A 12,337-nucleotide genomic window follows, 5' to 3' on the forward strand; every position below is an offset into this window, starting at 1 on the left:
TTTCTTCGCATGGGTAATCCGCTTATTTGTTCCCGTATCTACACACTAAAAACGACCAAACAAAATTTGTTAATTACACAGGGTAACAGATTATCAATTACCTTCTAGACATGGGTAAAACTACAAGGTTACTTTGAATTCATGTGTAGAATTGAAGAACAAATTACAGAGACACTGAAACACGTATAAGGAAGGTGATAGAGGAAAAACATGAGTCGCACAGAGCTCCAAATATGGTTGTAGAAATTCTAACAATGCTCATTCACTTCATTTGTATCTGAAAATCTTATTGTGGGCTGCTGTGTTCATTAAGTACGTAACTATTCACTTTGGGAACTCTCATTTACATTTGGCTTTTCCTGTTGCTGCTGCTGCTGCTTCTGCCATCCCTCCTTGTATATATTTGAAGCTTGATTCTTCATCGATATGGACAATGACGCTACGGCCTCTCCTACTGTCAAGTACAGGGCCTCTGGTTTCATCATCTCTTCGCCTGCATATGCCTTTTGCAGTTTCTCCATGACCTCAGACAGTGGATTTACCAACACTAGCTGTAAATACAAGTAACAATGTCAGTATCAATTAGCAGATCAAAACAAACATAAAAGGATCGATCGAAGTGTGCGTATAGCAAAGACATATTTCTACAACTTGCCTCAACTCCTCTTTTTAGGAGTGATTTCCTCAAATCTCCAAAAAGTGTGATGCCAGTTGTGTCGATGGTGCTCACAGCTGAAATTAAGATACAGAAACGAGATGGACCCTTTCAGAGTATGATGCCGAAGAAACAGTTGATGATTCTCAAGATGAACATACCTGTCATGTCTATAATAACATATCGAACGCTCGAAAGTGTTTTCCCTTCATCTTCTTCTTCTACCCATCTTAAAATCCTTCATGTTTCATAACGAAAAGTTAAGGACCAGAGAGGATCCAAATTAATGAGTAAACTTGCAAATTAAGAAACATCAAGTAACCTGCCTTTCATTGAGATATGTTGTATTGGCAAAGTTGATTGCAGCTTCAATACTTATAATGAGGAAACCAGGGACAGTTGCTGTCGATTCCTTGTAATGCTGTAGATCTCTAAATATATCTGTCCCCGGTATATTTCCCAAAATCACTGTCCTCGGCCTAGTAACTTGCAGCATAATCTTGAAAACCGATATTCCAACCTATATTTACATCATCCAAAACAATCTTCATCATCTTTATCCCATGAACTGCATACAAAAATAGGAACTCGGGTTGTGGGAACTTACAGCAATGGCAAGGCCTTCTTGGACAGAGATGAAAATGACTCCGAAGAAAGCACATACCAAGACAAGGAAATCATATTTATCAACCTTCCATATGTGATAAGCAGCAGGAACATCAATGAGACCAATCACAGCAGTCACTATGATTGCACCCAATATGACATTTGGTGTGTACTGGAACAGTGGCATTAGGAAGAGCAGTGTCACCATAACCGCCACTGACATTACTATGTTGGAGAGCGCTGTTTTTGCTCCGGCATTGTGATTCACAGCTGACCGTGAGAATGAACCTGATCATGAAAATCAAACCTTGTTATCAGAATTAATTTTCGTTCACCAATATGTTATGGAAGCACTCGGGACCTCATTTATTTACCGGTTGTAATGTAACAGGAAGTAGTAGAGCCAACAATGTTCATGATGCCAATTGCTATCATCTCCTTGTTTCCATCTACCCGGTAGTCTTTTAAAGCAGCAAAAGTCCTTCCTACTGCAATACCTTCCTATTTAATTTGATCCAGATTTCAGTCATAGGTAAAAATGTGATCCTTTTTATGTCCTAGAAACTTGGTCTAGTTGATCAAAATGAAGAGGGAAACTTACAGTGAGAGAAATAATCCCAGTGGTAATCCCAGTCTTAATTGCTAGTCCTAGATGTGTTCCTTTGAACTGCAACATGTTATATGAAGGTGGGTTTAACCCTTTCTGTAACTCTCCAATCTGCCATACAAAATTAAACCAAAATTAACCTCCAGTAATAGCATAAGTTACAGTGTGTGGCCCAAGAATTTAACTTGCTTACCACACTGATGCCATGGTTATTGGCTTTGACTGCAAACATAATTAGGGTGGAGAGGATCACAGACACCAGAGGTGCACCAGCTGAGACCCAGAACAGCTTTGGCTTTTTCATGCTCTGCACAATATCAAGGCACACAACCCAATATAGATTAGTCAAAGTCACACCTGTCAATCCTTTTGGAATCCTGACATTGTCAGTCTTGATGTTTTTTACTAATTGCAAGGGCATAAGACCCTTGACCAACAAGGTAAATAGGAGTTGGGAATCATTACTCTGAAATCTTAATGGAATGTAAGTGTGGATCGATCAACTTTCTATTATATTAGTATAATGTCAGTAAGAATTAAACCTGTGATATGCTAAGATTATAATATGAGAGAAATCATTACCGCAGAGCACAGAGGGGCGGGGAGGTATTCCAAATAAATTTACCAGCCGTGTGGATCAGATTAATGCAATAGAAACAGATAAAGCAAGTTCCTAATTAATTAAGATTAAGAAAGAGTCAGAGAGTGGAAGAGACAACATACAATGTGTCTGGAGAGCAGTAGCAGGACAAGGAAGCAGCAACCCATGAGTATAGTTTGCCATGACCACTGCAAATCAATAAAGCAACCAAATTATTTGTCTATGAATAAAGGAAGAAGAAAAGGAACTAAATGACTATAATATCAAACATAACTAGAGGTAACTTAAAGCTAAGAACTTTAATAGAGAGTGATAATTATGTGTGTTCTCTTTCTGTGTTTGATTAATTACCTCCTTCCTTTCTTTAAAGACAGAGGTCAAAACGGGGATCAAAGCCATTTTCTTGGTGAAATTTGTTATCCCAAGGAGGCTTTTAAGCTGTTGCAGAGAAACTATTACAGCAGCTCCGGCCATGAAGCCAATAAGAGTGGCCTTTGAAAGAAAATCAATAATAAATCCAAGCCTGCAATTAGCACCAAAAAGATTCAATCAAGTTTTGTTGCCTTAATTCAAGCTTTCGAAATGAAAGAAAGGTGAAAGGACTTGTTTACCTTAGAAATCCTAGAGAAGCCTGGAAGATACCAGCAAAGAAAGTAGAAGTGAAGGCTAGCTGAAGGAACAAGACCGGTTCGTTAGAGGGAGAAACTTCTTGCATAAGCATTGATCCCATTATTAGTGAAGCAATAGAAACAGGCCCTACTGCAAGGTCCCTTGAGCTTCCCAAAACAGCATATAACAAAGGAGGAACAAAGCTTGAATCTGCAACGAGCAACAATGTTACTCTATTTTTCAATCCATCAATGATTACTAGCTAAATGACTATATAGAAACACCAATCAATAACAAGTTTTTCACTTACATAAACCCACAATGGGAGGTAGATTAGCCAGCTTAGCATAACTGATACCCTGCAATTGTTAAACAGGATAAGTAAAAGTCGAAAAACAGGTCTGAAGATCAAAATTCATATGAGTTATGGTTACCTGTGGGATGGCTAAACTAGCAATGGTGAGGCCAGAAACAATGTCAGATTTGAAGAGCTTGAAGCTGTAAGTAGGACCCCATTCAAGGATAGGGAACACATACTGAGCCCCAAGAATCCATTTTTTCTTGGAGGTTTGGCCTTTAAACTGGTGCAAAGGGTCATCAGGGAAGAAGGTCTCCTTGAGCTTGGTCTTGAGCTTCTGAAAGGTGCTTCTGTATGGGGGTGGAACAACCTTGTGAACATCCATGCCCATTTCCATGAAGTGGTGCATGTTGTGACTAGTACTATTAGCACCATTGTTGTTATTGTTCTCATTAGTTGGTGTCTCCATGGCTACTGATGATTAGTTGCGTAGCTCAGAAAACTTGGGTCTCTGTAAATAAATGAGAGAGTAGACCCATCAATCAACTTCTCCAGGGGACCGCTATAAAACAAAAACTAGTATACTAGCTAGGAGAAAAGAGAGAGAAAAGCAAAGCAAGCCAAGCCCACAACTTTTGCTTATCGAAAAGACACCAAAATGGGACTATATCTATATATACTTAAAGGGGCCGGGGAGGAATCTGTAAAAAAAAAAAAAAAACTGTTTAATTGTGGATGAAATTGATGAAAAGAACTAGTCCTTAAGATGAATACGGAAGGTGGCAAATAGGTCTCACCCATCTATGTACACTTTCAAGATGACAAGATTGTTCATCCAGCACTGAAGAAGGTACAGAAACCAGTGTGCCATGCATGTATTTAAATGGACTGGTAATAGGGTGAAGAAGATGGTGAGATACTCTCTTTCTTCTTCCTCCAGCTCTGTGCATTATATATAAATGCTGAATGGTGTTATGGTGGTGCACACTTCTCTAAAACTGTTTTATGAATTTTATGTGGACTCTTGCTAGTAAATGTGATTTACAAATTCCAATACACAATTTGCTTGATCAGTTCAGCACAGAGTGAGAGGCAGTTCCGTAATGTTCCGGAATATCACAATTTTGTAATCGAGAGAGAGAGTCGTTAAATTAGTTCATTGACAATCACAAGTAACAATTAATCTAGGAACTGTCATCTCCTAAATTTCACTACCCCAAAACTCGAACGTTTTCGCTCGGAGTCATATATATCGCTTTGTATTAAATTATTCGGTTCCGGTCGGTTACCTTCTAAGTGATGATATATGATATGGCGTGAGGATAAATCGTAAGCTAGGTAGAAACGACAACATTGTGAATCTGTGATGCAGAAAACTTTGATATAAGCCGAATGCCACGAAGCCGGTGCTAGCACATACGGACCACGTGCCCGCAATGCAATCCCAGAAGCTCCATATTCGTAATTTCGTATCTTTGGTTCTGCAAAATCAAAAAAAAATTTGGACATCCAACGATAATATCAGATATATTATATATATATATATATATGTGTGTGTGTGTGTTCTTTTTGTAGGACTTAAAAGTGGTCTATCTTCAAGTAAAAACATCAATCACCTTTGAACTTTGATTAGTTAACAGAGTGAGCTACTTTATGAGAGATTATCTACAACTTGTCTATGTTAATCTATTGAATTATTGACTAGGCAACAGAATGTGGTCATATATGATTCTAATTCTAGTAAAGTTGGTCACTTTTAAGTCACATAAAGTTTATTTGGATGGATTCAACTTCTTAAGGTCTTCTTGTTCATCAAAATTGAACGTGCGGAAGAAAGTTGATCAAATATCTCAACCAAATAGTTTAACAAAAAAATAAATTACACTGAATTTCTTTCAGTTAACTTTTGTGAAGGTACAACTCTGTTCTCGTTTGTTATCAAAATTTTAATTATATAAAAGTGGTCGAAGATTTTTGATAAAATACTTTAATGAGAAAAGAAGAGGGAGATAAGATTCTAGATGCACATACCAAAAGGGTTGGATGCAACTCGCCCTCCAAATCAAATAATATATGGCCTCCTTTAGAATAGCAGTAGTACTTTTCCATGAAAATACAAGGAACCAATTCCAACTGATCAAAAGTCATCCTCTATATCAAATCTTATTGATACAGAGGCAGCTGGTGCTGATTAATTGAATCTGTGATCAATATATATGCCAACCGATAGATGAAAACGGGTAGGGCAAAAGCCAGAGCAATATAAAGAGAATCACAGAACGATTTTCTTGATTCTCCTACAGAGAATTCTGAGACGTCATGTGTGGCTAAGGAGATGAAAAGTTCTTACTTTCAATAGATCAAAACCCTAACAGAGTATGAAGGCATAAACTGCAAAAGTCAATAACCCCCTAATATAAATAATGAAAAACAAAAGAAAAATATATGATCCCTACGATAAGATTGGGCTCAGAACCCCTAGTTCTTTAGTTAGTTATGCATCTGTGGTTAATAATCGCATAATTTGCTCTCTGATTATTAGTTGCTTGGTTTATGTAGAAGCATCAAGAAAATCTAGGGACCAGAAGGACAGTGAATAAAGGGCAACCACTGGAATCCGAATACCAAAAGACATATTTGCAAAGCTTTTAGGGTTTGTCATGATCCTTGAACCTTGCCAATACCGATAGTTGAAAAGCAGAGAGATTGAAGTAGGGCCTCTGGAACATGTGTTGAACGTTCAAGTGGCACTCACGGGATGAAGAACCTTGGAGGTTTCCTCATACACTGAAGCCTTACTACTACTTTTTCTTCCTGATTAAAATTTATCCTAATGATGATGAGATGAAAAAGTAGACTTAAAATTTTATGGGAAAGGAACAGGAAATGATCATCATTTCATTTTTTTTTTTTTTGGAAGACCAAACCAGGGATTGGATTGGATGGATAGAATGTCAATGTAAGTAAGACATAAAGTTGGAAATGAATTATGAGTAATGAATATGGAGGATATCATCTCTCATATGATCTAATTGGAACCACAGCCACTGGCTCAGCTTTTTCTGTGGATATAGAATGGGCCTCCCCTCCCATTGTTGTTGATGAGTACCAACCGCAAAGTTGGATCTGCTGGTGCGCTTTCTGTTACTTGTGTATGATACTATGATTGCAGCAAAGATACCCATAATCATGGAGTTTGTGGTATGCTGGCATGGCATAAGTTGTGTATATTTTATTGTACCCATAATAGACTACACATGAACTGTTGGTTCCCCTTGATTTATAAAACTAATATAAAGTTTGATTCAGTGAAATTGGAGTTCCTTGTTTGAGTTGTGTCTCCACTTTTGTATTGTATTAAGAAAAGAAATTTCCTCCACCCAGTCACCCCCTTTTGGTTCATCCCAGTTTGTTCTCGATCATATCTTTTTGAGAAATGATAGTAACCTAGGTTGGGGAGGTTGTACCATATATGTTATCTTTGATAGAAAGATCAAATTACTGGAGAACATACTATATTACAAAATCTCAATCAATAAATTTAGCTTGAAAATCATGTAAATAATATTTATAAGTCAATTTAGAGAATGAGCTCATGCTCTAAACCGATAAACAAATGAAATTGACTGACAACAAATCTAATGGTATGAGCTACCTCATCCCACTTCGTTAATCGCGAAACCAAAATATGGAGTAAGGAGTAAGAATTGTCGTATGTTGTCAACAATAATTTCTTACACTGCAGGACACGACTCACATATCCAAATGAACTAGTAAACAATACCAATTGTTCAAAATATAAGATGAATTAAATCAATGCCCATGCATGAACACAATATTAGTATGAAAATGTCTAAGAAAAGAATGACGAAAATTCCAACTTAATCCCAGAAAGAAAAGTTGATTAAAAACAAACGTGGTCGGCAGGATTCGAACCTGCGCGGGCAAAGCCCACATGATTTCTAGTCATGCCCGATAACCACTCCGGCACGACCACATTGTTGGTGAATGAGTTACTTAAATTTTACTTTACTCGAAAAATAGACCAGCAAACATCAAGATAATAAGAAGAAGATTCCGGTATATGGGGTGGAGAACCTGACCTACGAAGTGTATCTTCAAAACGAGAGTGCAGGATCTACGGTAGGCCCAACAATGGTGACATTCCATTGAGGATAGAAAGGTAAGCAGCAATGCAGCATATCATATACAGGATCAAAATCTTTCCAGAAAGGAAGAAAAGTTTCTTCTAGCAACATTATTCGATTCCTGAAGTCAATCAATAGTCGATAAAAGAAAACTATATATATAATTTAATAATTATGCATCAAATTCATCAGACATTGCACACCATTGTCGATATGCATGGTTCTCCTTCCCCAGCAAACCGCCCCACTAATATATAACGCGTAATACTAACCATAATGAGCACCATCATGTACAGTACACTACAGATTCCGCCTTTGTATCTAGTTGTCTCACCATCCATTTAGCTTGTAGCCTTGGATCTTGTCAGTGTCAAACTCATGAATTTATAGTACGTGGAACCAAAATTTGATGATCTCACTACACAGAAAATGCGCCAATTCTCTAATATGTTGATGACTTATTCTTCATAAGAGATATATAGTTATTTAGAATAGGATGATGGTTAATTGCCAGAAGAAAAACTAGGATGTCATGCTAATGTTCTTACTTCTTAGTGCTGATCGAAATTGTGTTTTTGGTCTAACATCATAACATAGTTTTGTACATAACTAGTTTGAGAGTTTACATTTTGAGTTTAATTAGAGAGGTGTATATTTGCGTAAGATAACTAAAAATGAACCTAACTAGAACAATGTTGTTTTAGATTTAAGCATAATATATATTAGAATTAGAAAGTCTTCGATCATTATTGGGTTCATTGCTAGCTGTTTTTTGCTAAAAGAAGCTACAGAAGTTCCTAACCATATGAGGAAAGAAAAGGAAAATGATTAATCTTTTGACTGCTGGATGTAATTGCAGCCTTGCAGGACCAATATGTGTTGTTTAATTATTATGCCCTGGAGTTCTGTCTTCAGCTGTGTCCTTTCTAGAGTAATTGAGTAATGTTTAACCAATAAGTATATTGCACTATTAGGCATTAGCTAGCACATATATGTCATGTCTCATTTGCATGAGGTGGCAATTAATAATGCGTTTGCTAGACTTTGCTATCTAACTTTCTCAAAGCAATCCTGATGGGTTCCTGCATGCATATCAATATCAAGAATCTCTATGAATTAAATTCTCCTGGTGAAAACAATCTTTATAACAAACTACATACGGAACTTAACCCAAAGATTCTTGGAGATTACATTTCCAAGCTAACTAGAGAAACTGCAGAGCAAGAAAGGTCAGCCTCCTTTCTGGAAAATAATGTACGTGATGGTCCTTAAAGGCTAAAGCAAATTAATTAACGGTACATATATGCTCGATCTCCTTTTATCAGGAACCTTCTGAACCGCAGAAGCCTACCACATGCTTTTGGGATGGCAAAGTTATGGCCAAAATGCACAAGAATTTTGGTCCTCATGAGTATCTCAACTATACATGCATATTTCGATCAAAAGAGTTTATGGTCCTTTATTTTTTCAGCACGAAAATAACAAATAACTGGTGGCCGGAGAAAAGGAATGAAGAACATGACTTGAAAAGAGTTTGGTCTAGATCATGATCAAGGTATGGTCTTTGTGATACCAAGTTGGAGTTTTCATGATAATGCTGATCTTCTTGGGGCTAAAAACTTTAGGTGCTTGTCAACCCTAAAAGTAGTATATTTTGCAGAATTTAAAGGCTTGAACGTTGATGTAATATTATCCCCACATATTTTTTCTTCCTTTCCATAAAGACAGACTGATTGGCACTTGCACTTATAGTCTATCTTTACAATATTCATGTCAGGGATGGGACTTGGATTGAAGCACTTTGATTTTGCAGGTGTCCAGATTGAGATCAATAATTGATAATTTGATATATAGGCTAGGCGAATGACAGAAATCCGAAGGCTGCTACGTTGCCACAATATGCATATGGGATGGTCGACCATTGGAGTAACTCTAGGAGTCTAGGCCTGTATCAAAATCGATGACAACGTTACAGATGAAGAAGACAAAACTTCGTAGCACATGTTCCTTCCTTCTCGACTTGAGTGCAAATCTCAGGGGGTTTCGTTATAATATATATTTTGAGATTTAACTATTTGATCGATCATATGCAAATATGTAAGGATTAAATTTAGTTTATTCTCCTCAAATTTGGGGTTAATTTTATGTTAGTCCCAGTGGTCTCAATTTAATCAGAAACACCTCTAAGTTTTCCAATTTCAGTCAGCCGTGTCCAAACTGTCCAAATTGGACGTTAACTCTAACAATTGGTCAACTTTATGGGGTAAAATTGTCATTTGAAGACAAAAAAATTCGCAACAAAAAAAATCCATCTTCTTCTTCCTTCAATCCCACTTCGGGTCTCTCTCTCCTCTCTCTAACATTTTCTGATCTCGATTCCCATTTCACCTCCCTCTAAACGTACTCCCTCACCCAGAAACTCCAGACCCTAGAGTCCTAATCCCCAAACCCTTCTTACTCTACCTCAATCCCACAAACCCAAAAACCGCAAGACCCATCTCTTTTCTCTAATCGAGCCCGATCCGTTTTGTGTCTCGTGGCATGCGAGCTTTTTGGAGGGTCTGAATATGTCTCCATCACCATGCCGATGTGGGTTCTAACAAGAAGCACATTCACAACCTCTCTCCGTAAGTCTTCGATCTTCTGCTCGCTTTTGCAATTTTGACTGCCTTGAATTGCACCACTTATTGGCTTCGCAAAACCCGTTTCTCAACAAATTCATCTCCTTCCATGGAGAATTCTAGAGTTTCTGCCAGCAGGTACGCTGGGTTTGCTCCGAATTGACTGAATTCTCACCGGAAATGGGGTTTGTTGTAACACTTGAAGTTTAATTACTTTGAGGTTCAGACTTATCTACTCACAATTTCGCGACGGTTTTACCTGGAGATTCAGTGGCCGAACTTGTTGTTGCAAATGGTGCCTTCAACTTATTGAACTTATACGAAACTTTATTGGTCTGGAGGCTTGTGTTAGCCGGTGGACCTTTGCGTACCCAATCCGTATCGACCAAGCTCTCTTTTGTCTCAACAAGTGTGAATTCCCTCTCAAGATCCAGCTCATCGTCTTCCTCGAAGAGTTCTCCGGCTCGCACTTCACATCCGACCTAGATTCTCTTCTTGTTCTTCATTTTGTGTTCTTAGTTTTTTGTTTTCCTCATTTGCTATGTCTAATTTAGTGTTCTGTAGCCACCAGGTATGAAGGAAGTGGTGGTTTTTTGAGATGAATTTGATTCTGTGATGGTTTTGAAGAAATGGTTTCTAGTGGCTGATTTGGTTTTGTAAAACGAGTTTAATTTTGTGATCGGTTTCAAAAGGAGGGGAGAGTGATTATTGTGTGTTTTGCAACTTTTTCCCTTTACTTACTAGTTCAGGTATCAAGGAAGAAGATACGGGCTAAAAATGTAATTTAACTCCTCAGGTGGATCCAAAACGTGAAAGTTAATAACGTCCATGTCAGCAGTTAACGTCCAATTTGGACGGTTTGGAGTTTTGGACAAGGCTGACTGAAATTGAAAAGCTCGGGGGTGTTTCTGATTAAATTGATACCACAGGGACTAACATGAAGTTACCCCCAAACCTCAGGGGGTAAACTGAATTTAATCCAATATGTAATACAAGAAAACGGATATTTCTGGCATATTGTTCCATTAAAACTTAAAAGTATTTTAAGCCGCTCGATTTGGTTATAGTTTTCCGTTAACTCCTAATACTGTGGTTGTGAAATGTGAATGCTTTCAAGAGTATAACTAATTAAGGTGGTAGTAAATTGACTCTATTAAAAATGTTCAGGATTTCTAGCTCAACACAATATTTTTGTGTGGAGTATAATTTTTAAAGATTTGCACTAAAAAAATTATGTTTTATATAAAAGCTACTAATGTTTTACACCAAACATCAACGCTTCGCGATTTCATGTATTATGTTTCATGAAAATGCATCACCCTAGAGCATAAATAATTTATAACACTGATAAATGATGGAGAGTCACTTTTTTGATTTAAATCTGAAAAATGCATCTTAAATTGCCCCAAGTCCTGATAGTTGAGAGTCACCCTTTTGATTAGATATATTCTCCTTTTTGACAACAAATTCTTCATCGAGGAGAGTTATGTCAGAGCGAACTAAAACTCTAAACCTTAAGAATCAAGTTCAAGACCCACTTTTCAATTTAGTCCCAAACTTTTTTCATCATAAGTTAGATATTTCTCTTATTATTATTATTATTTTTTTGAAATAAGATATTTCTCTTATTAACCGTACAAATATTGTCCTTATTCCTAAAACAAACAGTCAACCACTATCAACCTATTAGTTTGTGTAATGTAGCTTATAAGGTTGTTACTAAGATAATGAAAAAATGGCTTCGTCCTTTACTCGTTAAGTGTATTTCTCCTAATCAAGGAGCCTTTGCCCCTAGAAAACCTATTCACGATAATATTTTGATAGCCATGAATTATTCTATTCTTTTAATAAGAAAAACCGTAGAGTTGGGAGTATGGCTATTAAAATTGATCTTCAGAAAGCTTATGATTTACTTAATTGGGATTATTTAGTAGCTTGTTTGCAAGCTTTTGGATTTCACAGGGACTAGATTACTCTGATCAAATCATGCGTAAGCACGTACAGTTTCTTTTTCTATCCTCCTTAATGGTACGCCTTATGGTTCGTTTCGCCCTAATCGTGGCATCAGACAAGATGATCCTCTCTCTCCTTATTTGTTTATTCTTGCTATGGAACCGTTCATTCGAAAGTTAAATTTTCTTGCGTCCCAATCTAAATCACAGATTGGTCTTTTAACTTCTCCTCATGGTTTT

The 12,337-nt window shown here is 37.2% G+C and overlaps 1 protein-coding gene, 1 long non-coding RNA gene and 1 other non-coding gene across 3 annotated transcripts; 1 reads left to right on the plus strand and 2 right to left on the minus strand.

The window, feature by feature from the left end:
• Positions 1-115: 115 nt before the first annotated feature.
• On the minus strand, positions 116-5,747 carry LOC112196456 (probable sulfate transporter 3.3). The gene is made up of 15 exons (XM_024336806.2): positions 5,408-5,747; positions 4,666-4,857; positions 3,513-3,887; positions 3,389-3,437; positions 3,081-3,288; positions 2,821-2,992; positions 2,592-2,657; positions 2,062-2,175; positions 1,863-1,979; positions 1,636-1,762; positions 1,263-1,549; positions 982-1,175; positions 817-893; positions 656-732; positions 116-551 (listed from the first exon to the last, which is right to left on the minus strand). Exons 3-15 carry the CDS (start codon positions 3,843-3,845, stop codon positions 321-323), a joined length of 2,052 nt encoding a protein of 683 aa, XP_024192574.1. The 5' UTR covers positions 3,846-3,887; positions 4,666-4,857; positions 5,408-5,747; the 3' UTR covers positions 116-320.
• A 1,544-nt stretch (positions 5,748-7,291) lies between these two features.
• TRNAS-AGA lies at positions 7,292-7,373 on the minus strand. The gene has a single exon. It is a non-coding gene; the product is annotated as a tRNA-Ser (tRNA).
• Positions 7,374-9,831: 2,458 nt separating this feature from the next.
• LOC121052904 lies at positions 9,832-10,858 on the plus strand. Its single transcript, XR_005810195.1, has 2 exons — positions 9,832-10,151; positions 10,269-10,858. It is a non-coding gene; the product is annotated as an uncharacterized LOC121052904 (long non-coding RNA).
• Positions 10,859-12,337: the final 1,479 nt, after the last annotated feature.

This window comes from Rosa chinensis, chromosome 4, assembly GCF_002994745.2.
Source record: "Rosa chinensis cultivar Old Blush chromosome 4, RchiOBHm-V2, whole genome shotgun sequence".
NCBI classification, from domain to species: domain Eukaryota; kingdom Viridiplantae; phylum Streptophyta; class Magnoliopsida; order Rosales; family Rosaceae; genus Rosa; species Rosa chinensis.